At 35.7% G+C, this 15,697-nt stretch overlaps 1 protein-coding gene across 2 annotated transcripts in view; it reads left to right on the plus strand.

Annotated features, from left to right (window-relative positions):
* LOC136257144 (uncharacterized) overlaps positions 1 to 15,665 on the plus strand; it is a 34,656-nt gene extending 18,991 nt beyond the window's left edge. Inside the window, exons 13-26 of one of the 2 annotated variants that reach the window (XM_066050244.1) lie at positions 2,162 to 2,278; positions 2,360 to 2,393; positions 2,444 to 2,583; positions 2,638 to 2,835; positions 2,884 to 2,938; positions 2,999 to 3,082; positions 3,270 to 3,853; positions 10,591 to 10,731; positions 11,621 to 11,807; positions 12,073 to 12,198; positions 12,719 to 12,820; positions 12,914 to 13,780; positions 15,376 to 15,467; positions 15,528 to 15,665. In XM_066050244.1, coding sequence (XP_065906316.1) covers positions 2,162 to 2,278; positions 2,360 to 2,393; positions 2,444 to 2,583; positions 2,638 to 2,835; positions 2,884 to 2,938; positions 2,999 to 3,082; positions 3,270 to 3,853; positions 10,591 to 10,731; positions 11,621 to 11,807; positions 12,073 to 12,198; positions 12,719 to 12,820; positions 12,914 to 13,780; positions 15,376 to 15,461 — 2,721 coding nt within the window. In that variant the 3' untranslated portion in view covers positions 15,462 to 15,467; positions 15,528 to 15,665. The remainder of the gene's footprint in view (positions 1 to 2,161; positions 2,279 to 2,359; positions 2,394 to 2,443; positions 2,584 to 2,637; positions 2,836 to 2,883; positions 2,939 to 2,998; positions 3,083 to 3,269; positions 3,854 to 10,590; positions 10,732 to 11,620; positions 11,808 to 12,072; positions 12,199 to 12,718; positions 12,821 to 12,913; positions 13,781 to 15,375; positions 15,468 to 15,527) is intronic. The other variant, XM_066050245.1, reaches the window with a different exon arrangement.
* The last annotated feature ends 32 nt before the right edge of the window (positions 15,666 to 15,697 follow it).

A 15,697-nucleotide genomic window follows, 5' to 3' on the forward strand; every position in this document is an offset into this window, starting at 1 on the left:
TGGTGTTTGTTTGTCTCTATTGTTATGTAATTAGTTGTACTGTAGTTTACTTGTTCTATATGGTGATTTATGTTTCTTGTGGGAGGTTGATTTTTTCACATGGCTATCATGATCATCTGGATGTCTAATGTGATACAATAGCACAGTTAGGTGTAGCTAGTTTGTATAATCATACATACAAGGCTAGGGGTGTTGCCTAAGGGCATATACTGGTGCAGCTGCACAACTGATGAATCTTAAGGAAGAACAGTGCCTAACTGCAGCTACTTAGATGAGTTGTAGTCTGTAGACTGCATGGACCTAAGATACAGAAAAACTTGACATCTTCAACAATGCAATACACATCACAACAACTTTACCTAAGGCCCATGGCATATCTGATGATATATTTGGGCTACATTCCAAGGCTTACAGCATTGTTGTTTAGTTCGTGTTTGGTATACACATCTTTCTGTCACAATCCAGCACTTGACAAGCCAGGTTAAATTAAATATTTTATTGGCTTTAGTACTTGTTCTGCAGTGTAGAGACAGTATTTATTTCAAGCTTTTGTTTAAAAACTGAATTAAACACATGTCATGTGTGCCTGCAGAGGTGTCATGGCTAGGAGTTTCCAAGGGATTCTCCACTTAGACAGATCACGTGATATGTATCAAACAGACTGGACTGTTTTCATACATGTTCAGCTGTGGGTTCAACACTGGTACATGCATTAGGCATTAGGTAGACTGTGTTGCACTGCCATTAATCTAGTACAGCAATAAGTTGGCTGGCAAAAGTTGATAATGGTTGGGTAAGGAATTGGGATAGTTTGGAAAATGCCTGCCATACCCATGCACCCTTGGCTATGCACCTGACTGAGGGTGGAACAAGACATTAGCTACAAGTTGTTTAACAGTAGGACATGTATATGTTCAGACAGGTAATGTAGCTACTAGTCTAATGTAGCTAAAACAATTATGAATATTTCAAACATTTTTTTACATCTGTAACAGATAATTGCATTAATATAAGTTTACCCATTTCTTGGCCACTGCCTTTGATATCATATCTTTTTCATGCTAGTTTTCATAGCCAGTGTGGCTGGTAGGTACTATACTACGTATCAACTACTCTATTTTTGTGTTATACATAACTCCTTGATTGTTACTTTGATTTCCATTGCATTGAAGATGTGTACCACAGCAGATTGCTGTTCTAAGCATTTTAGGTAGAGCGCTTACAATTTTTCAAAAATTGTGTGGATCTTACCAATGCATTAAGACCAAGATTATTAGGTAAATGCACTTTAATCACTCTTTCTATCCTCTAAATTTGAAGTAAACTGTTTAAGGCATGAGTGAGTTAGGGTGATTTCAAACAAAAGATTAAGAGGAAGAAAATACTATGGAGTATAAACTTTAAATGTGCATATCTCAGAGATGACAAGAGTTACTTAGATCAAATTTGGTATAACCTTTCACAGCAACAACGGTCTGTTTCTGTTCAAGCATGACCGAGTTGTAGATGTGTGAAAATAGCATCATTTGGTTATTGTTTAATACACACTTGTCTGCCTTGCATCCACTCCAGCTTTCCTTGGCTGCTCAACATACTGTTGTACGTATGTTTTGATGTAAAAATGTAGTTTTGGTTGGTTTTCCTGTCTCCTTGCTAGCCTGATCACAGTCACAGTGTTAGAGGCTAAACAACACATTGCATAGCTTCCATTTTATGTGACAATAGCAAATCATCATCATTGCATGTGCCTTTTACAAACATGTATCTATATTCCTTGCCTTGACTTTATATTTCCTATGAGAGATTTTCAAAAATTGAAGCTGTTTAAATTAGTGCATGTGGCTTGTAGGTATAGTGGTGCTGATACAGAAGATGAGATACTGTATGCTATGTTGGTTGGTGCTTGTTTAATCAATCATAAGTCTTGAGTGCAATGGGCCACAGAGTTGGGAAGTTTTCCAGTGAACAATATTGACTAGAAGTCAGCCTCACTTTCCCTTCATGATGACCTAGCAGTGTTACTTAGAAAAACTTCAAAGTGGCTCTAAGCACTTTCAACAAGTTTCTATGGAATTTTAAAAACTTTCTATGTAGTAAAAGTTTGCACATAATACTAAATTACTATGATTATAATAATAATAATAGAAATAATTATGGACAGGTGGTTTGCCGAGGCAGAAATGTTTTCATGGGCTACCTTAACATGGAAGAAAAGACAAAGGAAACAATTGATGATGAAGGATGGTTACATTCTGGAGACATTGGTTGGCTAGATGATGTAAGTGTACATATGATTTTTAAAAAGGTTTTCTTTCTAAGTGGCAAAAGTTAGCATTACTGTATGCTGTCATTTCTACAGGATAATTTTTTACACATTGTTTGCCGTGTTGATGGTGAGTACTAAGATGCTTTTTGTGTTTATATGTTCTGCATATTTCTGCAGATGTAATTAGCTTGGTTGGAGGACAAAAGATTGTCCCAATTGGAATAGAAGGATTCATTAAAAGTGAAATAGATTTTCTGTGTAATGTGGTATTGATAGGAGATAGCAGGGAATACCTGACATGTCTACTGACACTGAAGGTAAAGACATGATTTACTAGTAAGGGGCTATTGTAGTGTTGTTTTTGTACATAGTGTGATGTGGATCCTGACACTGGAGAAGTCACAGATTTCCTGCATCCACAAGTGATAAAGACTTTCCAGGAGGAGTTGGGTACCAACTGTACAACCTTGTCACAAGTGATAGAAACTAATGACAGTGCAGTGTATAAGGTCATCCAGGATGGTATTGATCGATACAACAAATACCACACTTTTTCTGAAAGCCAAAAGGTATTTTAAGTATTTTATAATCAATGTCTATGTATATATGGATAACAGATACGTTACTGGAGATTGCTAGAAACTGATTTCACAGTAGTTGGAGGAGAACTAGGTTGAGTATGCATTTTAAGATAGTAAGAAATGTGATAATATTTTAATGTTTTGACTGAAGGTCCTGTATTAAAGTTGAAGAGATCAATAGTTATGCTAAACTATGCTGAGATAATTGAAGAAATGTATGGACCAGGTTGCATATGTAAGTAAGGATAAGGATTAACACAGCATACTTAAATTAGTACAGTAGGGTCAAATCATTAGCAGGCATTACTCATGCAAGATAGTTGTCAAATATTAGACAACTGTAGTGTGTACTTCCCTTTGCAGTATACTGTATACAATTCTTTGTTGAAAATTATGTATATTTATATGTGTGCTGTGTATAGTGAAGAACCAGGAAGTATGTGTCTTGAAGGATACAGCTTTGGTATCACAAAAATGTACCCATTATGGAAAAGTGATAGGTATTCAAGGTCATAATACCACAGTAGAAATTCCTAAAGGAGCAATTGAAAAGGGTTATTCAGTTGAAGTTAAAGCTGCTGTTAGTTTATTTGGACCACATAAGCTTCCAAAAGGCTATACTCGTATTAGTCCTTATGTGTGGATAGGTGCTAGCTATAACTTTAAGAAGCCACTAAAGATAGAGGTTGAACATCATGCTGTTGTTTCCAAAGAAGAACATATTTCACAGTTGTGTGTTATGGAAGCCTGCAAAGAGAACGGAAGTGAACATTGCATTGGTGAATATAAGATGTGTGAAGCTACCCAAGTTTATTCCAGCCATTGTGAAAGAAGAAGCCCATTCTATACCTACCATACCTATTCTACGTATACATGCATAGCAAAGAAAAGTGAAGAGATAGCTGATGAAGTAGCAGTATACCAGTTTCTACCAGTAGATTATACCAACTCAAAAAATTTCTTCATTGAGATTTGTTTTTGCTGTAACTTGAAATATCTTAGGAAGGTATGTATATTATAATTGTTATGTTCATGTTTTATTTTATAGAGAATTGTGGATTGAAGAGTGTCATTAGTGCTTGCTAAAAGACAGGCACAATTCTACTGGTTTCCAGAAACCAGTATTTGATATACTGTAATAGAACAGCCCAAGTAATCCAAAACCAAGATCGGTTTGTTAGTAAAAACATCACTTATTGTACAGTGTTAAGTAACCTTTAGCACTCTAAGTATTTTTTGTAATTGGTGCATAAAGTGTATTAAGTGTCTCTAAACAAGTTGATGTTGTGCTAATTCTAAAAACCAGGCGCCATGCAGCTAGCTAACTCATCTGAAATTAACTACAGACAGTATATGCTACTATGAATTAACCAACTATGAATTAACCAACTATGAATTACTATTTTACAATAGGATAGTTTTGGGTTGTGCAATACTATTAGCTAATTCTTTTATTTCGTAATTCATGAAATATTTGTAATTTGTTAAGTTAGCTACGTTGCTATGCACTGCTAAGGCAGCATTTGTTAAACAAACTGCTTTTACCAACATATTACGCACAGAAGTATCTTCTAAACTGTTTTATAGTGTGACTAATGTGTTTTTTCCCACAAATTCTCTCGACAAAGCCCCAAAGCTACTCTTCATTTTTGTTCGCATACGTAAGAGATACGCCCCCTTTCAACTCGAAGCGATAGGCAGTGTATGAGACCTGCACCGTTGTTTTTTAGTTGCTAAACGCCTGAAAACCTCAAGGGGAAGGTAGTCTGAGGAAAGTCGCCACACCCTTATTTCAGTCCACCGAAAAGAAACCACCTCAGAGCAAAGTTCACCTGTGCAGAAGTTTACTACAGACTTCATTTCACTTTTACTTCTTACGTAAAAGCTGCTTTTACCATTATTTAACGATTTTGCTCACGTGGGTCTGTACGGACAAACATAGGTAGATAATAGGTAGATAGGTACACACACACGCTTTTACAAAAACAATTTCAGTAAACCAGGCGCGCGCCCACAGCTGGCTGAAAGCGCCTGGTTTAAAAATTATCATTTTACAGGTAGCAATTGTAGCTATTGTAATTTTTTTTGTTCAGGCTTCAAATCTATTGTAGAGGCTGAGAATGGCAAGATTCAACTATGAAACCATGTGGTGGAATGATTTTTACTCTAGCCAGCTAAATATTATCCACACAAAAACAGCCAAGCTGTGAAAAATGGTGCGGCCTTAAAATGCCCGGGTGAAAAAAGTTTAAAATCAAGGTTGGCGGCCAAGAAATGGCTGCAATGATGTTAGTGCTAATAAATTTTAACAATGCATACAGCCATTATTAAATTAATTTGCATTAACATTATTGCAACCATTCCTTCTTTTCACCCAGGTTTTTTTTAAGGCCACACCATTTTTTCATAGCTTGGCTGTTTTTGTGTGGATATTACGTCTTTTTGTATCTTATAAGGCCAGCCTATGGCTGACTGAAGTTTGTTTTTACTCACATTTCTTCTTTTCTATACAGACATAATGATGACTTTTGAAGACAGACTTATAAATGTTTTGCATTGCATGATTTACTTCAATATTTGATAATATTATTGTAATACTCTAATAGAGTGCACATTTTTGAGGATTTTTAATAGAATATACATAAAATGTTCTAGAACAATCTAGTACTTCTATTGATAGATTTATGAAATGACAAATGTTTAATTATAAGCAGATTTAAACTAGAAATTTCATTTATAAAGCAGACATTAAGTGAGGGGATCAGCCAAGATAACAGTAGTTCAGTGGTTAAGGATGCAGGTGTTAGGTATGGAGGTCCCTGGTTCTAACTCTGGCAAATTTTTTCAACGTTTTTGTACACCTTTTTACCCCCATGGTGACTGCTCTATTAGAGTATCTTGATCCTGCGATTTTACATTTGTCTGGTTTTTGCTTTATAACTTTGTGGCTGTACATAACTCTATATGTTATCAAAAGGCACTAGTGCCTTTTGATAACATATAGAGTTATGCTACGATATAAATTTTCAAGTTATTCCTATACTCGGTTTACCCTGTAGCCATGACAGAAGTTTGATCTTTTTTACGCTCATAATTCCTTGGAGATCCACAGCAAACTTGTTACGTGAATCCACTGTTACATGCTCTTCATTTGTGGCAAAGATCAAGGCAATCAAGTTACACATTTGCATTTATAGCAATTTTTGCAAAGTGTGTGAAAATAAATTGAAGTCTCGTAGCCCCCATACGGCATAAGAAGAAAAAGGTAAAAAAAAAAAAAACGGAGAAATTAAAACAAAACTCTGAACACCCATATCTCACAAATGGTTGTTGCAAATTTTATGAACTTTGCTGTGTGGCCTACCCTACCTGGCAGACAGCTATAATGCAAACGTAGTGCACTTTGGAGAAGGGGCCATAGAGCTATGCACATGTGAAAAAGCTGTTTACTTTCTTCCTGTCAATATACACTGTATTCACAGTGTGGTGTGCTGGCTTTCTTGGACACACAAAACATTATTATGACTGGTGAACCCACTCATGCTACACCAAAAGAAAGGATGGCACCAGAGTTAATGTTTTTGTCTGAACGCGTGCCTCAGGTATCAATTATTGACTTGAAAGTAAAGTAACCACTAATTACGCTTCAATAGTCAGCTACAGGGTATAATTACTGCATTGTTCACCCTGGTATAACTATTACATACTCTATAATTATATTAATTTAAAAATGGGATCCAAGCAATAAAAAGTAGTGAACAAGAGATAACTGATGGTATTACAGCATAGCTCTATGAGAATATACTCCATTGGCATTTTGTAAGAATTAGTTTGTTCCATACCACAGTGGGGATTTTCCAGCATTTTTAAAGCATCCAAGTTTGATTCTTGCAAAATGTGCAGAGTTGCAATCCCTCGGATTCCAAATGCAAATAAATTGTGTCTATTATGGTGGCATCATGCCCTACTTATTGTTCCTGTAATTATGGATGCATAATTGCCACAGGCCTATGTTCAGTAATTAGATATACAGTGTTGTGTTATCAAAAAAAATATCAATGAGTTCGTACATATATACGGTTGTCAAATGATGTGCAAGGAATGGTTAAGGGCATAGACACAGGCAGTAAATACCACTGTATATTTCTTAGTGACGTATTCTGACAAGCCACTGTGTGAATTAAAAAAAAACTGTTTTTTCATCACATATCACTTCAAATTTAACTACTGTATTTCAAGTTATTCTACAAACACAGGAAATATATGTACCACATAGGTAAAGGAATTTTCATGGTAAAAATGTTCATTTCAAGTTTAAGTTTATTCTGTGAGTGCAGACTGCCTAGGAAAAATTTTTGCTCAAAAACTTTTTAAATTGTAGCAGTTTTCTTGAGTTTTATCATCTGAAGTTACTGTCCCTTTATTTTATACTTTGCAGATATGTTTTCCCTTGCCTTAATTATCTGGAAATACTTTGATGCTGGTGAAACAGCTCAAAGAACAGGGCATGACAACAGAGTTAGGAACTATTCTGATACTATTAGTCCTGGGCGGTATTTCGGTGTTTTTAGAAATTACATTTTTTAAATAAAATTGAGTACAAACTGTATATCATAGTTTAAAACCGAATGCTGACTTCAAAAAGTATGCACATGCGAGTAGCACATGTAGAGTGATTTAGTGAAAGATGAAGCTGAAGTGAGCAAAGAAGGTGAAGCTGATGAACACGAAGTAGATGTATCACTAGTACCAAAGCCCAGAATGAAATCAGCTGTGTGGAATTATTTTCATAACGAAAACAATAGTGGCGGACAGCCAATCAACTTGTTGAAACCAGTTTGCACTAAGTGTCTAACAGCAGTGTCAGCTAAGCATGGCAACACTAGTAATCTTTTACTTATTTGCACTATAAACACCCGCTCCAGTTTGCACAAGTTTGTGATGAAAAGAGTTGCAAGAAGTCTGGTGGCACTAAGAGGATGGAGTCTTCCAGAAGTGAAGACCAACCGATAATAGAGCACATGTTCAGCCAAAGCCAAAAGTATGACAGGAAAAGCAAGAAGTGGCAGCAGTTAAAAAATGTCATGACAAGATGTATCACAAAAGGCATGCTTCCAACATAGTTATACTGTTCACTTTATTGTTGAGGATTGGAGACTTCAAAGCAAGTATCTGCTGACATTATTTATGCTTGCTGACCTAATGGTGAGAATCTTGCTGAGTCAATAAAGTCAGTAATGTGATGGATGGGGCTGTCTGAGGAGAAGCGGATTTGTATTGTTAGTGATAATGTAATAATTTGGTATGATACTAAATTGGCTGCAAATTCCTTCGGCCACAATTTACACCTTGCCATTATTAATGCAATTAAAGATGATCGTTGTGTTTCCAGAGCATTAGGCATGATAAGGAAACTGATTACATGCTTCCTTATACTTGGAATAGAAAAGACGTTTAACAAAGGCACCTGGGCATCCCGAATCATTCACTGCTTAATAACACAGTGGGGTTCATTACAAAAGAAAGATGATTGCTTGTATACTTAACAAGAAACAGCCCTATGTTAGGTGCTGTCAGCAGACAGAAAAACTGTATCATCTTGTCCCTATGTGGCAAGGCTTTAAGGTTTCAGAATCTATAAACAAAGCTTTGTCTCCCTTGGCTGATTTTACTAACATATTCTGGAGAAAAAAAATTTTACTTTTGCAGCTCTGAGTCCTAGTTTGAAGCACAATGCAAGGTGAAGAAAGGGAACCATCAATGGTACCTTGTTGAAGGTCTCAGATAACAGTTATCTGATATTAGAAAAAAGGTCAAGAAGAACCAGTGCATATGTGCAAGTGGTGCAGCATTGGAAACGTTGTTCAGTACAATGCAACTCCAAAGGGAAGTTGTTTAAAGCCAGAGAAATCAGATAAGGTTAATATGCTTATTTTCTTATCAAAAACTGGTAGGATACTTGAAGTGAAATTGTAACTTGTAACGATGTAGTAAGTATGTAAGACACCAGTCCAGCTTTAACACAGTAATGTTGTTACGTTTTTTGTCACTGTATTATAAAATTGCAACGTACATGGTACAAGTGACATTGCCAGGGGCCAGTGTTGGGAGTAATGCGTTACTTATGTAACGCATTACGTAATATTATTACTTTTGTGGTAACAAAGTAATATAACGAAATACGCTATGAAAACAGGTAATATAACGCAAGATACTTTACTTACAAATGTAACGCGTTACCTAAGTAATATAATTACTGTAACGAGTCTAATATGACGTAATATTATTACTAAAAGTAACGAAGTTACTGATCTCGTTAGTAATCCTCTGAGTAATGCCTAACCACAATGAAGTAACGAGGCCTACTGAATGAAGCTTACTCACTAGCTTCTTACTTATAACCAAGATTTGCACATTGTCCAACAACGCAATCATGCCACGTGATAAGGTGGTAGTTTCACACGTGACAGCTTACGGCTGTGGACACAAAGTAATATAATATGTAATATTATTACAGTTACTTTATTTTATGGGTAATATGTAACTGTAACTAAATAGTTCTGTTGCAAGTAATATGTAATATGTAACTAGTTACTTTTACAAAGTAACTTGCCCAACACTGCCAGGGGCATAGCCATGCATGCAGACTTTTGGCGATGCCAGGGCCTAGCTGTATAGCAAGACCACAAAAGCACACAAACAAAACGTAACTAGACTGCTAACTATATCCCCTTATTTATAACTACATAGCTTACTACACTGCTTCTCTGAAGACTATGACTGCTCTATTAGAGTACAGTATCTCAATCTTGACTGCTCTATTACAGTATCTTTATCTTAAGCTTGGTGATTATACAATTATTCTGGCTACACCTCTGGACATTACATGATTTACTTCTAATGTTTAGAATATTTAGTTGTATTGAAATGATGCATCCTACAAACTGAATTATCTAGGAAACTAATACTGCCTAGGAGTAGATACTATACTGAAATCACTTTTAGAAATGCTTGCAGCTGTAATGCAACTATGTACATGTGTTAATGAGGTCACATTAAAAAATATTTTCATGGTCTCAGATCATCCATGAAAATTATTTTTATCAAAAAAAAATTCCCTACGGTACGTCACTAAAAGTGGAGCCTGCTTGTGTGTGAGTGTGTGAATCATGGATTTTTTTCTCCTTTCTCCACCTTTTCAAACACGCTTTCTGTAACAACTTTCAAGAGGCTGTAGGACCAGGTGTCTTACAGACCTTCAGCACTTGTGCTGTAAAGCCTTAATAAAATAAACTAATATCCATTTGGTTCCACATGGAGTACTTCGAGATAATAAGTCACTCTCTAGAGTTCCTTGGATACATATACATGAAATTGACAAAGAGAAAACATCCTGACTGCCTGGCAGACTCCTGTAAGCGTTCGAGCATTGATCGGATGGCTGCAGGTTCAAGGCTGCCTAGGTCCAGTCATGGATTTTTTCTCCTTTCTCAACCTTTTCAAACACACGTTCTGTAACAACTTTTAAGAGGCTGTAGGACCAGGTGTCCTACAGACCTTCAGAATAAATAGATAAAAAAATAATCAATACACTAGTACTCACCGGATAAACTTAAATTTCCTGCACTTCAATGTAATAGTTTGCTCTTAGTTTAGTAGTTGGATTGAGCTGAATGTATATACTCTTGCTTTTTGGTTTGTTTTTTGATTTAAATAGTTGTCAATGTGTTATTGTTTTGTTAGTTGACTGAAGATAACTACAAACTCCGGAATATGGTAAAAGATGAACACAATTGTAGTATCGTGGAAGTATTCAAAGATCAGCAGCTTCAGCTACATCTGCATTCAAAAGAAATGCATGTCAGTCATGTAGGACAAAACAAGGTGTCTATTTGTGTGTATATACAGTAGAATAGGAAGTTTAAATATATTCTGTGACCAGATATGAGATAACCCTGCTTCCATGCACACAAAATTAAACTCATGTTTTTATATATCATCACATTCCACTCTATTTTGTACTTCAGAACTGGTGAGTTTGGTTTCTGCAGCAGCTTTTATCAGACCTTGTGAAAGTCACGAGAGGGGGTTTGGTGCCATTCTGTGGCCATGGCTTTGTTGGAATATGGTGTTAGTGAGCAAGGAAGCCACACCATTTCCTTCATTTGGAAATGATTTGGGTCCATGGAGAGCCCAAATTGGACCTGTGGGTTACACTTGTATTCTTGCTTCATTTTACAGTGTACTGCTATATTTAACTTGTCCACCTCACCCCCTCTGTCCCTAATGCTACCACCCTGTGATATTATTACCTGCACAAATAGCTGTCCAAATTTGGGCATCAGAAATTTATGCATTCAAACATCGATGGCTAATAAAATAAATAGATGAATTACTCATGCAAATTTTGTTTGCACAGTTTTAGGCAGTGTGAAGTTAGTACATATTGATTATTTATAATTGCCATATCTGGTAACGAAGCTTAAAGTAGCTATGAGCATTGAAGCTGGGTTTTGTCGAATTCAGTCATATAGTAATAATTATAAAGTATAGAATTTCTAGTAGCTAAAGTCATGCTAAGTAATAGATACATCACTGCATTAAATATATAGTTTAGTTTTCCATGCTTGCTTCACAATAAAAATTATCTGCTAATCTACAGCTATATGTTACTGTAAATGTTGCATATGCCCATATATGTATCTAAGCACAATATTCCAGCAAATACGTACTATACAGTAGTAATATTTACCTGGGTATTATTCAATTGCAGATAAGTACAAGTGAAATTATATATCAAAGATTTCAAGACAGCCGCAGAGAAGATGATAGACTTCACTATCCACCATGTTTCAGAGTTAGGGTGGATCATCAAAATTTGCAAACTCAACTAAATATAAAGTTTGAAATATGTGTTCGAAGTAAAGAACTACTTTCTACTCTAACCCTTTTAGTACCAGGTAATTTACAATATAAGTGACAGAATGTCACTAAAGCACCGCATTGACTGCATTTTTGCACAACTCTGATCCAATATTGATGGCTATAATTATTTTAAATTATTTTTATTTTTTTTTGTGTGCAAAAGCAGAACCCCTTTATGTTGAAATGAAAATGCATTTAGCTAGTGTATGTTTTTTAAATTACAGCTGTTTATTTTAATTGTAGCTTGTAATGTTGCATTTGTTTGCTGCTACTTTAGTACCATAAAATTATTTTCTGTAGCTGCTGTTGGTTATTCACAAATGGAGCAATCATCCTTTGAAACACTTTTACCAGTACAACATGTGTCATCTGACCAATCATTACCAGTTGGTGAAAGAATGGAAATCGCTTCAAAGGCTCATTCAGGTCAGAACACATTAATTTTAAGTTAAGGAACATCACAAATAATAAGTTGTGATGATCCAGGCCATGTGTAGTGTAAACCATGTGTAGTGTAAAAGCGGCAAAATGACATTCATGCATGCTACCTCCCCATATGTTGGAAATTTTGAGCAAAAGATTTTGTGGTGGGCATTTTAGATTGTGCTGATATTTCATTGTAATAGTTGAACTATTCATACTAATATAATTATGTAGTAATTAGATATCTAATCCAAAACAGCCAAGTATGTGGCTGGATAGTAAATTTGTGAGATACTGTGTATTAACAGTGCTTTGTGTATAGACAATAAATATGCTGTATATTGTAATGGACCTGTTGTGAAGAATAACATGCACCTAAGCTATGCTTTAATTATGAAAGGTCTTGATTGTGTCATACAACATAGTTAAGAATACTGTGTAGCTGGTACATAAATTTTTGAGATGTTGTGTATTAGCTGTGTTTTGTAGACTAACAACATTTGCGGTATGTGTATATACGTAGCTACAGTGGAACCTGCTGCAATGGATGATACAGAACCTGTTGTGAAAGATGTACCTGAATCTGAACCTCTCAATGTCATACCTAGCAAACAAGCTGTTGAAGGTACACATGAAGGCATGTATATATATAATGTACATACACCTACAGTACTATCATACTGTATGATACTCATATACTTTGTCTTAATTACTTTAGAGCCATTGTATACTGAAGACTATTTGAAATCAAAGCACCAAGAAGACAAAACAGATGTAAACTTTCTGCAATATGATGAACTTACAGAGAAACAGAGAAGAGTCATATCTGATACACAAGCAATAATTGTAGTGGTGAATCCCATTGAGTTCATGGCTACCATGTGTTACTTAAAGCCACGCAATGGTTTAGAACATGTTTTAAAAACTGAACGAGGAACAAAAGTAGGCCCTGATTCGCTTATACATCCTCTCTGGTTTGGAGACTTTGGAAAGTGTCCAGTGGTGGTGATTAGGGTTAAGGCAGGACATGGTCATCATGCTGTCTCTCATGCTGATAAAGATACCTTCCCTAAAGTGAAGCTTATTGTTGGTGTTGGCGTTGCAGCTGGCTTTCGCGAGAATGGTGTTAAGCTTGGTGATGTGTTGGTGTCTAACCGAATCCAAGATTGTGATCAATATAAAAAGAAGAATGGCAAAGATATACCACGTGGCAATATCAAAAATGCTTGCAGCTTAATGCTTCAGCGTTTGCAAGAACCTTTTCAATGGATGTATCCATGTACACAAGATAAGCAACGCTATTGTGAAATAAAGCCTGGCCTTATTTTAAGTAAACCCGTTCTAATGGATGATAAAGAAGAAAGAAAAAGACTTCTGCAATATTTTGGCGAGGAAGCAAAGGGTTATGAAATGGAGGGGTTTGGGATAATGCAATCATCTATTAACTGTATCATTGTCAAGGGTGTATGTGATTATGCTGGGGAGAAGACTGATGGTTGGCAGCCCACTGCTGCCTTAGCTGCTAACGACTATCTACAACATCACTTCAGGCAGGACTTGAGCATTTTACTAGAAAAGAAGCAAGGTATGTGTGGGTTTATGAACATTTTGTGCAGTAATTACTTACATAATTATTTATGTGGAATTAAGTATATTAAAATAAAGAGCTAGGTTTTTGGATTATTACAATTTCATTTGCTCAATGCCAGTAAAGATTTACCCACATGGTTATGTTGTACTACCATTATGTGGCTTGTTTTACTACTTTAAATCAAAAACTTTTATTACACCAGTCTGTTGTCTGTTCACTTTTGCTGAAGCATAGCTAAGATGTACATGTGTGACTGCTATATTTAAAAAAACATGGCTGTCGTATTAAGATGACTGCTTTGTTAGAGTTAGGTATGTGGTAATTATGCAATAATGGTTATGTGTAGGAATCAGTTATGCTGGCATTTTGAAGTGATTACAAAGTTTTAACAGTAAGAAAATCCACAATTCCATTAAAAATAAAAGATCAATACTCTAATAGAGCAGTCTAAATTCTAATAGAACAGTCACTTTAGTTAAGCTGCTCTAATAAAGCAGTCAGACAGTATGTCACAAATATGTGGCAAAATACCCTAATATGGAAACTAGCTAGCAAAGAAGCCTTTTTGATGCTGAAGCATCATTCTATGGTCTAATTAATAAAAACAAAATGGGTGATTTTATAAGCACCTCAACTTTATGAGCTAATAGCCTCATACCTGTGATCTCATACACTGTACAGGGCGGATACAGGGGGGGGTCAAAGGGGGCTCTTGACCCCCCTCCAAAAATTTTCAGTGAAAAAAGAGGGATATAAGATGGTATTTCCAGTGGCTTATTGAATACAAAAAAGCTTGATATAACCTGTAGTATACTAACAATCACATGTAAGGCTTTAGTTAATGTGTTAAACATACTGAAACCATATATGTGATGGTATAGTGTGGGCATTATATTTGATATAAGCTATTTTAAGTAATGTGGTAAATAAGCTGAAACCATATATGTAATAGTATAGTATGCATTATACTAAAGTATAACATGAGTATAATACAGGGTTTATATTAAGGCTTATTTGTATTCAATAAGCCACTGGAAATACCATCTTATATCCCACCTTTTTCACAGTGTTTAAGTATACCAAGATCGAGATACTCTAATAGAGCAGTCACAGTATTAGAACAGTGTGTAGTGAGCTATTTAAGGATTTTTTATGTACTTTATCAGCTATAAATGCATGGTTGGTGAGGTGGGCAACTATTGCCAGCTGGCTGTGACCTTTTTTTTTTTTGGTCTCACCTTATCAAACTAGAGACAATGTATTGCCTCAGTTCATTTTTGACCCCCCTTTCCATAAGTCTGGATCTGCCCCTGCTGTATGTATAATATCAAATTTCCATGATGTACCAATTTGATTCCTTGCACCCGTCAGGCAGAGATGCTAAGAGAATATACAGACCTGGTTATAAAATCTACGAGTGAAACAGCTTTTACTTTTTCAAACAAACTATTGAGACAAAAGTGCATTAACTAAATACAACCTCTCTCCCCCCCCTCCAAGTATTTCTCATCTTTTAAAATGTTTCACAAGTCCTCATACTGGTAACATATGATGGCAAACATCAAGTGATAATTGTTTTTCCTCTACAGATCAGTCCTCTCAAGCAGTCTATGTGTTAGCGGCTATCATCGTTGTACTGGTTGGCATCATCATAGTACTGTTGCTCAAAGGATAACCACAGGTGTGTGTAGTGTCTTTGTATGTATTGGTCTCAATTACATAATGCCACTTGTTTTTGTAGCAACTCAGGGCTGAGATTAATCAAAAAACTCTCTGTACTATGTATGTTTAATTTAGTTGTGTATTTCAGTGGTGTGAAAATTTTCCATATCACAATAAAATCTTGTGTGAATAAATTAAACAGTATGTTTAGCACAGTGTGGTAGGAAAATATTATCTGAAGTATAATTG

Source organism: Dysidea avara, chromosome 1 (genome assembly GCF_963678975.1).
Source record: "Dysidea avara chromosome 1, odDysAvar1.4, whole genome shotgun sequence".
NCBI classification, from domain to species: domain Eukaryota; kingdom Metazoa; phylum Porifera; class Demospongiae; order Dictyoceratida; family Dysideidae; genus Dysidea; species Dysidea avara.